General features: G+C 34.4%; 1 protein-coding gene across 8 annotated transcripts in view; it reads right to left on the bottom strand.

Moving 5' to 3' along the window:
• LOC132696963 (basement membrane-specific heparan sulfate proteoglycan core protein) overlaps nt 1–13,758 on the bottom strand; it is a 571,468-nt gene that overhangs the window by 293,059 nt on the left and 264,651 nt on the right. For all 8 annotated transcript variants that reach the window (XM_060662152.1, XM_060662157.1, XM_060662158.1 and 5 more), the window contains 3 exons: nt 12,327–12,614; nt 7,515–7,625; nt 7,337–7,456 (listed from right to left, as the gene is read on the bottom strand). In XM_060662152.1, coding sequence (XP_060518135.1) covers nt 7,337–7,456; nt 7,515–7,625; nt 12,327–12,614 — 519 coding nt within the window. The remainder of the gene's footprint in view (nt 1–7,336; nt 7,457–7,514; nt 7,626–12,326; nt 12,615–13,758) is intronic.

The raw sequence follows: 13,758 nt of genomic DNA, 5'->3' as shown, positions 1-13,758 counted from the left end.
ACCAAGAAATAAACTACTACAACAACTGAAAGGAACGCAATCAATCTCTACTATAATTTAATAGATTCGGATGGAAATCTAATATCAGACAACCAGAAAGTTGTGAACATATGAAACAAATACGCACAACGACTTTTTAACGATGACCGTAGATCAAAAAGTAGCAGTACCAGGACCAGTAGTTATACGATCTGAAGTATCAAAAGCAATTTCATAGCTAAAATATCACCAGGCCCAGACAAAATGCAAGGTGGAATGCTTAAACTCCTGTGCGAAGCAGACGATCATTTCCTCGATTTTTGAAAAGGGAGAAATTCTAGTACAATGGTTACGATCAACAGTTCGAGCTATACCAAAGACTCGAAATGCCAAACACTGTGATCAGTATCGTTTGAAAAGCCTGATCATATTACTAAGGCTGTTACCCATAGTAGAATATACAGTAAATGTAAAGAAAATATATCAGAGTGTCAGTTTGATTTCCGAAGTGCACTGGGTACAACAGATGCCATATTCAGTGTACAATGGACGTGCATCTGTGCTGCGTAGATTTCTCTAAGGCATTTGACGTCAAACATTATAAGCATTGATGGGAAGTTTAAGTTTAGAACAAAGGATGGCAATTAGAGAAGTTGTTCGCCAGGGATGCGTCCTCTCGCCGCTCTTATTTAACACAACATTTCAGCGAAATACAAACATTTGTGCAAAGAATACACATAGCAAGTCAAAACTATAGCCTTAACTTCAACACAGCGAAGACATAATAAGAATAAATAATGTAAATGTAAATAAATGTTGTAGAACAAAGAATTTAATTGAAAGGTTCGGTACAGTATAGGAATTTTTTCCCCCCAAGTCGATATTTCTTGTTGTTAGTGAGTTGTTATTACCGAAATTCATTTCTGAACAAATCGAGACCTAAAGGGGTAAAGCTGTACAGGGTGTACGTATTAAAAAAAAATCGTCGACGCGAGAGAGATCCAAAAATGAATGATGCCCGGTTTCGGGGGCCGTTTTATAAATATTCCAATAACCACCCGAAAAATCGAAATTGACGCGCGGATTCAACAGGGGAAATCACGCTCAACCCCCGTTTTTCCGAGCTTCAAAACACGGCCCCACCACGTTGATATAGGTTAAATCTTAAGTGCGGGCGAAAGCGGAAAAATCAATCTCGGCCTTTCATTAGATTCATTTTTAACGACGCTTCAACGAGGATCACCCCCCTAATCAATATCGTACAAAATTCAAGCACGCCTCTTATATCGGAGATCCGACATTGTAAATCGGCGCTTTACATGCAACCGACGATTTCGTAGCAGGACTGTTTTGGCCTTTTTTTCTGATGGTTTCTCATTTAACGTAATTTTATCAATTCGATATAACGCCGAGACCCACATATCGTAAACAAAAATTTATAACGAACTAAACTTCCATCAAAACAGAAAAGTCTCCAACGAACGAAATATAGGTATTAGTTCTTAAGCAATCAAATTTTTGAGGGATAAGACAAAATTTCGGAAAAATAATTCAGACTTTCTGAAGAGCATGTCAGAAGTTCAGCCTTAATGCAGAATTTCAGGAGAACAAATAATGGGTGTTTTTTTTTCGATGTATAGAAATTTAAGTTGGCATTAGTGTTTAAGATGGCGACCAATTTAACAGCTGTTAAGTGATTTATTCTCAGTTTGGTTTGGCAATTCATCATGAATAGACTCACGCCTGAACAACGCTTGCAAATAGTGCAATTTTATTTCGGTTCTGTGCGGAATACGTATCGCGCACTACGTCCATTTTATCGTCGACAAAATCGTCCATCAGAGCAGTTAATTCGGTTAACCATGGAACGTTTTCGCACCACATTTACTCTTATTGATAACTCGCATCCCCAGAGACGCCGTACGATGGGTACAGACGAAGCTATTGCTGCTGTAGAGTGTATGAGTCCATCCGCCATCTAGCGCAGGAATTGGAGATTTTGCGGAAGGATCTTTGTTTACGTGCTTACAAAATCCAACTCGTGCAAGAATTAAAGCCAAACGATCATCAAGTAAGGCGAATGGGCCCAAAACGAAATTGCCGTTGTTCCCGATTTTCATAAGTGAATTTTGTTTAGCGATGAAGCGCGCTTCTGGTCGAATGGCTACGTCGAAAACAAAACTGCCGCATTTGAAGCGAAGCTAATCCTCAAGTGTATGTCGAAACGCCGTTACATCCAGAAAAACTGACTGTTTGGTGCGTTTTATGGGCTGGTGGAATCATTGGTCCGTACTTCTTCAAAAACGATGATGACCAGAACGTTACAGACAATGGTGATCGGTATGGAGCTATGATTACTAACTCTTCCATTATTGAATTGAATAACCATAATGTCAACAAGACATTAAGACGGCGCAACATGTCACACAGCTCGTGAAACAATCGATTTATTGAAAGACACGTTTGGTGACCGCCTAATTCCACGTTTTGGACCTGTGAATTGGCCCCCAAGATCTTGTGATTTAACATCGCTAGACTACTTCCTGTGAGGCTATGTAAAGTCATCGGTCTATGCGGATAAGCCACAAACGCTTGACCATTTGAAAGACAACATTCGCCGTGCTATTGCCGATATAAATCCACAAATGTTGGAAAAAGTCATCGAAAATTGCACGTCCAGATTGGACTACATCCGCGCCAGCCCTGGCGGTCATATGCCAGAAATCATATTTAAAATGTAATGCCACAAGATTATCTTTCGGATAAATAAAATTCATGTCAATCGAATAATCCATCTTTGTTTTATTGCAACTTAAACTTCTATACATCGAAAAAAAACACCCCTTATAAATTTCTAACAAGTCTCTAGTGAGGGACATTGGAAATCGAATCCTTAGATATACAGAGTGATATATGAAAAAGGTCAATCTCTAAATTGGAAGTACTAGACACCAATATTACGAAACTATTAAATTTCATTCGATGCTTTTCTATTACTGTTACAAACTCGTTATTGTTAAATATTAGTATTTATTGCTCCCTGTATATTTACATCTTTTAAGTATTTAGAAAGAAAACATGAATCATGAATCATGAAATTACCTTTTTAAATGAAAATAAATCACAAACCGACAAAATTAGACGGTCTTTCTAGGAAACACGTCAGATAAAAAATATAATTGATTGATGATAAGTTCCAATTGCGTAAATGCCATATAAAAAACTGCCAACAACATTATAAATTAACGAAACGAAAATTGAAACCACCGAGATTTGTATGAGGTATATTGATCTCAATCGTAACATTTTGCAGTTTAGAGATCGCCAATTCTTAATGAATGACTGTGTATATCGATTCACAATGTACCTTATTCTCTTACTTGTTTTCCATAAATTCTGACTTATTTTTTAGAAATTCTGACTTGTTTCTCAGTTATTCCTATTTAAATCAGAATTTCTTATTTAAATTTCAGAAATTATGTTTTATTTTTAAGAAATTCTAACTTGTGTTTCAAAACCTTTCACTTAGTTTTCAAAGTCTGACCTATTTTTCAAAAATTCTGATGTAACTCAGAAATTATTATTATTATTATTATTACAAAGAATAATGCAGAGGAAAACCTATTATGCACATTGATAGTTAGTAGTATGAGATTGTTATACATATAATAAATATTTAGTTATTGCTGTGAAACAATACACTGTTCAAGCGATGTTTAAATACAGACAAGTTCAGCGCACACCCAACATCTGGGGGTAAACTGTTCCAATAATCGAAAGTCCTGTTACTTATAAAATGCAGGCGATGTGAAGTCCTGAATTGTTCCTTCCTTATTTTAAATGGATGACCACCTAGGCATTCATCATTGCTTAAGACCACAAGGGGCACGTCAGATTAAAATTGGTCATGCGCAAACCTATATATTATATAAAGTGAATGTCTTCTAATAAATTTGAATTAATATGACCTTCACAGTGAGACGGTAGATTAGCTGGTTCATCAGCAAGGACACTAGCAAAATATGAAGCAACTTCATTTGAAATGAAGTCCTGGTTATAGGAGACCTCTCCCGAGGTATCTCTAATGACAGGAAGGGTTACCTTAGACGATACGTGTTGTCTGACGTAAGAATAAAACGCTTTGGGCCGATTGAGGAGGTCATTTTCGAATGCTGACTTCGCCTCTCTAATCTCCAAGGATAAACTATTAGAAAATCTTCTGTGCAAAGCATAATCGGAAGCAGAGCCAGAGGCCTTTAATCTACGCCACAGAGCTCTCTTATGTTTTATTTGTTTGAACAGATATCCAGTTAACCAAGGTTTCTCAGAATTGCACTTCACAAAATGAGTTTTGGAGCTTGTGCTTATGTAATAATCCAGAGTAGACAGAAAATATATCCATACCATAATATTGCTACTTATTTTTCAGAAAGTCTGACACACTTTTTAAAAATTCTTAAGTTATAAATTCTAATTTACTTTTCATAAATGGACCTTTGGACTTATTTTGATAATTGCGGGACAAAATAAACAAACAACCAGAAAGCTGATACTATAAAATCCGTGGCATAAATCGCGACTAAATTCTCTAATTAAAATAGAAAGCATAAGTGTGTTACATACATTTTTCTACTTCGCTTGACACACCATAGGTAAATAATAATTGGTTGGTTAAATTTTCATTTTATGAGATCTAAAATGTTATCTCTCCATAGTGTGGACAAATTCGTTTCTTCAGCTCCATATTTTTTGTTCTTTTTCATTATTAAAGTTCAACTAGCTGTGTTTATTTGCCTTATCCATTTCAGGTTCATATTCATACTTTCTTTAATTTCACAGTTAGCCCTTACTTTCAAGGACACTCAACTTGAATCAAGTCAGCTGTGTACGTTTGCTTTAATCAACTAAGAGCAAAAATACGTGCTACATTTTCGTATCTCGATTTTCAGGCTTAAATTTTCGGCATACACAAATTTCAAACGGATATTTGTCGCGCAGTCCCCGCCCCTTAATCAACGACCACCCGCCGCGAATGTAATGTCTCTCCGGCATCTAATCGCCCTTTATCAGGAATATTCCGACTGCGCTGTAATAAAAACAACGCAATCCTAGTACAGAAAAAAAATTCAGAGCGAGAAGCTTTGAACTTCCGTAATGTCATTGGGGGATAAGGGAAAGGGTCTTTTTTATATTACGTAGTATAATGATGGATAATGTATGTCATTCGCAATAAATTCTAGAACATGGACAAGACTTTCTACAACTAATTAATGTGTTTCCCTTGATAATTCAAATCAATGACTGAACAAAAATGACAACCAGATAAAAATGTACAAATTGTCAGAAGTAGTAATCATACTGATGCGCAGAAGCAAAGCGGCCTATGTAATATTTTATTTATATAAAAATATATTTTTGAATCAAATTTTTTCTTTTCCGCGTGATTATTTTTTACGATACTATTTGACAAAAACTGGGTTGATAGTTCATGCATTATTTGCTGTTAGACAAGTCAAGAAAAAGTTCACTTAGAATTTGCAATGCAATTTTAAAAGTTAAATAAAAATTTAAATTTAAAGTAAAATTTAAAAAGTAACCATTGATCGTTCAAAATAAATAAATAAATAGACATACTTGTGATATCCGATATATAAAACACTTCGAAGTGTTTTCGGAGCGCGAGCATTGAAGATGCCAAGTGAGATTTTGGCGAAACGTCTGCAGGATTCCAGTCGGATGCAGGATTCCAGTCGGAGTTCAACGAGCGAACGGATGATATCCCGGAATATAGTGTCATCATATATATATATATATATATATATATATATATATATATATATATATATATATATATATATATATATATATATATATATATATATATATATATATATAAATCAACATCACTGATATAAATAAAAAAATGTTGTGCATCTCCTTAATACACACTTTAACCCACTGGATATCAAAATTTTAAACATTTAGGACATACATTGATGAAGTTTTTTCTTTAAATATTCCCCATCATTATCATCTTATAACATCTGTATAACATCGAATCAATATCAATATCCAACTTAAGTACGTTAAGTACCTATTCGTTTTCCATGTAAAGGGTTTTAACATATAAACTAGAATAAATTGAAAAACCAATAGTACTAACACTTGCTTTCACTTTCACTTCATAGAACAATTATAAATAATGACCAAAGTTCCTGTTCCTGAAATTGTCGCGGTAAATTCATTTATTTTAAAATCCTGGAATCTATGGAGATACTACCTTTGGTATTTGGTCCCGTGGTCAAGAATTGCTATTTAAACCATGTTATTAAATTGGAAACTAATAATGATCTTAGGTATTAATAGATAATCACACCATTGGGTCATTCAGTTATCAGTTTACAGAAAACCTTTGCAAAACAGACCGATAAACTTAATGAATTCTCACATCACCATCTGACCCAGAAGTCATCGGTTTTCAACTCTCTTGTTTACAGAGCTCCATCTCGATTTAAAGTTATTAAGCGTTCTATGAGTCCCTAGCAAAAAGGCAAAATGCGTCCATAAGCAACCTCACCGCCCGTACATCCAAAACATTACTGACAACATGTCAAAAAATCATAAGAACTATAATTTTAACCAATTCACTACTTGCCCAACATCTTCGATCCTTCAACGACAAAATTCCATTGGATACGCGAAAAATATACACTAGAACATGAAAGAATCTTCAATAATTGATCAGCATAATCATGAAACCGGATATCAAATATTATTCGACAAAACTAAGATTCTTGCATGTAATCAATTCTTCTACTAACCAAAAATTCGAGAGTCTATAGAAATCTATAAGCAACATAACAATATTACTCACGACTCAGGTCTTTACCTTTCACCAATATGAGAATCAGTCATCGGAGTGACTTATGATGCCCATTTTTTAGCTCCGCCCCCTTACACAGTATATAAGCAGGTACAAAATAGAAAGACTAACAGTCCCAGTTAAGCCCTCAAGAAGCTAAGAATATCAACAATCGACCCAGGAGGGAATCCATAATATTTGTAAACGATAGCTTATGGGCGTTTCTTTGAAGAATGATGATCGTTTTCCTATATTATCGAAACATATCTTTATAAAACTTCATCGCTGACTGAATAAAACGCATTTTGTATAGAATGGTTGATCCAATCTTCCTCATGATTTATTCAACTTCATCATCATGGACTATTTTTGAAATTTGCGTTCCCCATCTTCCGCAATATGGGCGAAAATTCTTCAGGACACGAATAGTTCAACGTCTTCCATGTTTCCATCTAATTTCTTTTCGATTCAAATCATTTTAAATACTATTCCTACCTTCGCAATCCCTTTCGTCCGCACCATCCCTGCAATCCTGATTTTTGTCGCATATCCTGTCTACGGGGATACAGTTGTACCCGAGTTTGCCGTCGCAGAATAAGGCACCATTTTCGCATCCTTAAATCAAGGGCAAAAACGTCATCCAAAGGGTTGAAGGAGGTCACTTGAGGCTTACTTGAACATTCCTGCTCGTCGGTCGAGTCTGAACAATCCGGCACTCCGTCGCACCTCTTTTGCACAGGAATACATCGCGAAAAGTCACAGCTGAATTCACCCTGGGCGCAGTCTGCAAAATATCCAGAAAATCGTGTAAATATTCATACGAAACTGGCATTTCGAAATGCAGAGAGAAACGAGTGTAGGGGATTTGTCGGTACCCTAAAATATTTAAAGCAATTTCGATCAATGGTACATTTTGGGTAAAAGTTAACGGCCCGGCAACATTATGTTTGGCATTTGTACCAGTTTTACACTGGCAATAAATTGATGAATTGATTAATTATTTCATCATGACGTTCTTAACGAGACAGGCTAACATCGGGAACTAGCTGCTTGAACTTATTTGCTATCTCATAAAGTCATTTAGCAGTTCAACGAACTCATGGTATTTGGAGGTTATGTTTGGCGATATTTAGTTGTTTTGAAACAGTGTATTTGTTACAGTAAAAACCTGATTTTTCGAAGAAAAAACTAGTTTTAACAATCCGCCAGACTTAAATGTAGATTTAACTATTGCTTGAAGGTGGCAGAAGAACGTTTTGACAATACAGTTTAATACTACTTAATTCTACATCGACTGATAGTTGGTCAGTGTATTGTAATTGCCCTTTTGCAAAGTATTTCGATGATCCCTAGTTTGCTTGCTTCAAAATGAAGAAACCGGACAGTATTTAATTTTCGAGTTTAACAATTAAATACTGTCCGGTATGTTTCCTATATACAGAGGTGCTGATAGAGCTATTATTCATTGTTTATTGATTGTGCTGGTTGTGAAATACATCGAACTGGTGATAGGTCTAAGTGCATTTTTGGAAGTCCATAGGGATAATGAGGAGTTAACGAAGTTCTAATATTGTCCGGAATATAGCGTCTGTATTTATGCTGTGCTCGATAATAAATAATAAAATAATCTGTATGCCTTTAGCAAGTGTTTCCACGATATTGTTTTGGAATTCCTGTACATCCATGATGACTGTGGCGTTGCCCATTGTCCTTGTCCCAAGAACAACGGACAAACTCGATATTTTGTCCGAGATGAATTTTAATAGTTAAAACTAGTTTTTACCAAGTCACAAATCAACCATCAGCTGAAAATTTTCAGGGTTTACAACTTCGCAATTGCAAACAGAAGTTATTGAACAGCTAAATGATGAAGGTGACCTACAAAAATGATTAATCAATTGAAAACAAATATTAGCGATGTTGAAGAGTCTTAGTGGAGAATGTGAAATTAACATTTTTTTTTAAACCTATTACATGAATAAATAGAGATCAAAATTTCACCTTCTTTTTTTATAGCTCCAAAAACGTTGAAAACATCTACAGCTACTTTTTTTTAATTTGGTAAATAAAAAAAAAAGAGGCACCGAGAAAAGTGAAAAGTGTAAAAGTAATATTTACATTTCCATCTTTTGACTTTGACGTTTCGAAAGCCGAATAAGTACCCGAATTTCCGAAAAACTGCTGCTAGACATAAAGCATAAAGCTAAAATTAACTATGAATATTTGTTAACTCTAGTTTTTACTAGTTAAATCTAGTTAATTCTAGGTAGCAAAGGGTTGTTTTTCGAAAAATAGTCAGGTCTCAGTAAAAAATACAAACAGGGGCGGGGCACTTATTTTAAAAAAGGTTTTGAGCTGCGAACTTCTAGCCTCAGCTAGATTTATTGAAGCGTAATATAGAAGGTATTTATTAATCAATGAGACTATCAGTGTATCATCAATCAATCAATAAGAGATAGAACGATGCGGTTTTCGCAATACTGTACACGAAGATGCGGTAATCAAAATAATGCTAGCTGCCTTTGTTGGTGAGACACAGGGTGAAGCAGAAACTTTGGACATTTCAATTACCCTTTGTATTTTAAACGAGCTATATAATAATGATCTGATGAAAACGGAATCTTATTGATAAGACATAATGTTTAAGATAAGTGCTACAGTTATGTTTTTGTTAATAGAACACCCTATATATTTTTTGCTAATTTGATTACCCCATTTATACGCCTTTTAACAATGTATAAATTGATTCAATTTGAATTATTATTGCGAATTACAGAATACAAAAATTATGAAAGATCCCAAACATTTTTTTGGAAATATATTGTTAATTTTCGGAGAGCAAATAAGCAAGTGTAAACGCGTATACATATTTTTCAAAATATTCTTATATTTAAAAAGTGTACAATAACCTCAATATAATATTTATATAACACACATTGTGATTCATTCAGTGGCAGCTGGAAAAAATCCGTTTTTAGCAGTTTTCACATTTTTATATTTCATTTGCATTTTTTGTAATAAAAAATGAAAAACATATCTTGCCTGTGAATAAAATTAGGACAGAAAATAACCACAGGTTTTTTGAAAATGTATAATTAGATAATTATACATTTTAACAAAGCTTAATCAATGTTTCAGCGTATTCCATTTAAAAAAATACATAATTTTACTTTGTATTTCACTACAAAACTGAAATCATTAAAAAATCTATAAGATTTGGTCTTCATCATCTGATTACGGTAAAAGGCGCTTAAAATACAAAGGGCAATTGAAATTTAAAGTAACAACATAACCTAGTTTTCTGATTTGTTTCAACAGTTGGCATTACTGAATTGACTCAAAAATTTGACGAAAATTAGCAGAGTATTTGATATGAAAGTGATGCATCACACACCTAAAAAAAATGTTAGTGAACCAACTTCATCAATTAATTGATGAAGAAATTGTCAATGTAATATTAGTATTATCCTCAGCGACTGTATTAATGAAAAAAATTACGCAAGTGCCGAAAGGTTGTGACATCTATTTTTAGAATATCGAACTACTGGAACTGGACATTTAGAAACAATACTCTTGTGAAGAAACACCTAAATTCATTTCATCTCGTTCCAAAACACCCTTTGCCCAATCGGCGAGAACATTACAAAACGATTTACAAATTTACAGTACGTGTTTACAAAACATTATACAAATTAGCATTAAATGACAAACTATGTATATTTTAGCAAGCAATGGAAACATATTTTACAAAGAACGATACAATGATTTATTGTTCTAATAAATGGTGCATGCGTCGGGAAAATGAAAAACCCATCACTCCTGATATAACGTATCGTTGATGACATTTTGATGAACATAAAACACTAACACTAAAACACTAATGATTTCTAAGGCCCAACAGTATCAAGACCTTCTAGACAGCTGCCCTTCCAAGGCCTATTGTTGAGCATTATAAAAAGGATCAGTTGGCGTATCGATCGAAGAACTTGCCCCATCTACCGCCAGAAATCGGAACAACGAAGTCGGTCGCTCTTTTTTATAAGTTTCCTTTCGCAGGACAAGGGCAAAATCGTTATTTGTAGAATTCTTTCAGAAATTTAAATATGAAACAATGGTTCAAATATTTTTTAATATGATTAATCCTGCAGTAAATTCCAAGTAAATTAATTCAACTTTATATATTTTTTTAACTTCATTGATTGCGCAGTAAATTCCCAGTAGATTAATCAATCATTTTATTGCTTCAACATCTTCAACATTCTTCAAAACTGCACTAAAAAATATTAAATTAAAAAAGTACCCGCATAAGTACTTTTTTTTGTTAAATTTTTTTTTTCAAAGTTATCAATATGTTAAGTTTTTAAGTTTAACATTTTGCTATTTGTTAATTCGGCGTTAGTTTGGTTTTTCTGTGCGCTTGTATTGCATTTTTTTAAAATACTGAATTAAATGAGTAATCATCGGTTTTCATCAGGATATTTAGATCTTTTAAATCAACGATACACTTCAAAATATGTACACGTACAATAATCGAAGTAAGCGAAAGTATCTCCAAAACCACGAATTGTGGAGGTTTACGGTAATAAAAATATGTTTATAGTAACTAAAAGGAAATACTGTAAAGAATTTTCAAATTCATATCCATGTCGCTAGGTGGCGCCGTTGTATGCTCGGGTAGAGAAATGCATTTTACTAAATAATGTTTTATTATACGTTGATAACTGAATGCGAGCACTTGATAAATTTTAAATATTTTTTGTTCATGGCTCTTAATTGAGGGGCATCAAATAAAGATACAAGGGAAGGGAGAGATGTTTGACTGATTAACCAGTTTAGCTCAACACATTTCAGCAAATTAGGTTATTTAAACTGTTTAATAGTTATTTGTCATAACTTAGTGTAATTTGTTATTTCACGTCAAAAAAATGGAAAAATTAGAAATATTTGTATTGTTAAAAATAAACAAAATCTAATTGACTAGAGTTAAACTGTGTTATTAGCATTTCAATGACTCACACATCTTAACCTGCAAACTTATTAAATGCGCTAAAATTAAAAAGGTCACAATAAAAAAAACAAGGATGATTTATGAACAAATGAGCTGATCCTGGATTTATGACGTTTATACGAGGAACCTCCGACCATGCGCATGGAAAACTAAGTTTGCCACTGTCGCATCTCGTTAGATTTAAGCTCTCTGACTAAAACATTTCTGATAATGTGCGTGAATATTTTCATACTCGCAGCATAATTAAACTGTGTCATCTATGGGACTTTGTCCTTGTTTCAAATCCCAAAAACGCTGTCATTTGCCAGGTTAATAGTTTTACTAGCATATGGCAGCAGCAAAAACTCACACGGCGCTCCGTCACCACTAATTAAGCCGAACATTAGTAAAAATGGAGATGTAAATTAAAAAAAGTGTTAACGACCCAGCCACCACCAAGATTAGTAGGAAATACGGCAAGACCACATGATTGTGTACCATCTTGGGCTCCCAAACAGTCGATCTCGTCGCTACCGTCCTCGCAGTCCTGAATACCGTCGCACTTCTGGTCCCCGTAATAAAATTTCGAACCGTCTGCACATTGCAAGATGTCGTCTGCGCGACCGTCTCCGTCGCCGCTACCGAAATCGGGAAATTCGGTTGTAGTGGTAGTGGTACTAGTTGTGGTATCCGCGTCGCTAGTAGGCCAATTTGTAGGGATGGCGGTGATTGATGGATCGTAGGCGGCTGTGGTGGTGGTGGTCGTTGAAGTTGTAGTCTCCTCTTCTACAATACGGCGTTTTAGCGAATGCGCGGATCTTGCGTCGCACATACCACAACGGTCCGACATTTTTTAATTGACGCAGTCCACGGTATCGGTTTATTGCAGCAAAAAAAGTCAAACAAGTACAGAATGCTTCATTTTTAATTTTATTCAATACTAAGGTTGTGAGAGCATGTTTATCAGCCAAAAATAGGTAGCATAACGCAACGAATCATCACAGAAGCGACAGACTATTAAAAGAAGAAGCATTTGACAAGGAGAGCACAGAATACTACTTCATTTTAGTAGTCTTTGCCGACTGTCGTTATTTGCGCGGCGAACAAGAAATTAAATTTTCTGCAAATAAAATAGTAAATAGGTTTAAAAGTTTACGAAAATCATTTTAAAATTATTGTAAATAAACAAAAAGTAAACGCAGAAGCAAATGATATTGTGCTTGTACGTGATTAATGTCCTATCCGTTAATGTTATGGTCACTAGCAATTTTGGGGTTTCATCTACAGTTAGTATGTTTTGTCATAATCGGTATAATTTTTTTATACCTAAGATATTTTTTGAAAGTTAGATGTCAACAGAAAAATAAGTGCATGTTTATAGTATATTTTGCAACAAATGTGGTAAACAGCATTTGAGTCCTGAGCTTACTTGGCGGATCGAGTGTTTAATAAACGAGTGATTTAAAAAGTTTACTAAAAGTATTGCCTACTATAATTTTCCACGACCCATGACCATCAGAATTGTCAAACGTCAAAATTCAAGCCGCGCGGTAATATCTCTGAAAACACCCGATTGCTCCCAAACTCGTGCGGTAATACCCCAGAAATGTCCGTAGTGGCCCGGATCCATGGGAAACAAAACTGACGCGGTAAAATGTTAATTAATTAAATTAATTTCTTTGTATAATTAGGTATTTTAGACAAGGCAGTTGAAAAAATAGTTTAAAATAGGTTATATATAAGATGTCCATCTGCAAAATCGATATTTTTATTTTTGATTTAAATTCTTTCGTTTTAATTTTTTGTATTTTAAGCTGGAGCATAGTTTTGAAAGTAGCTCCGTGTAAAGGAGACTAACTGGTGCAAATTTAATTTAATTGTTTAATTAATTGGTTAGACAAGGCAATTGAAGACATTCTTCATTTTTGAT

Source organism: Cylas formicarius, unplaced genomic scaffold, assembly GCF_029955315.1.
Source record: "Cylas formicarius isolate icCylForm1 unplaced genomic scaffold, icCylForm1.1 PGA_scaffold_1__22_contigs__length_36826433, whole genome shotgun sequence".
NCBI lineage: Eukaryota > Metazoa > Arthropoda > Insecta > Coleoptera > Brentidae > Cylas > Cylas formicarius.
Note: the sequence above shows the minus strand (reverse complement) of the source record. Positions and strands in the feature narration are given on the sequence as shown.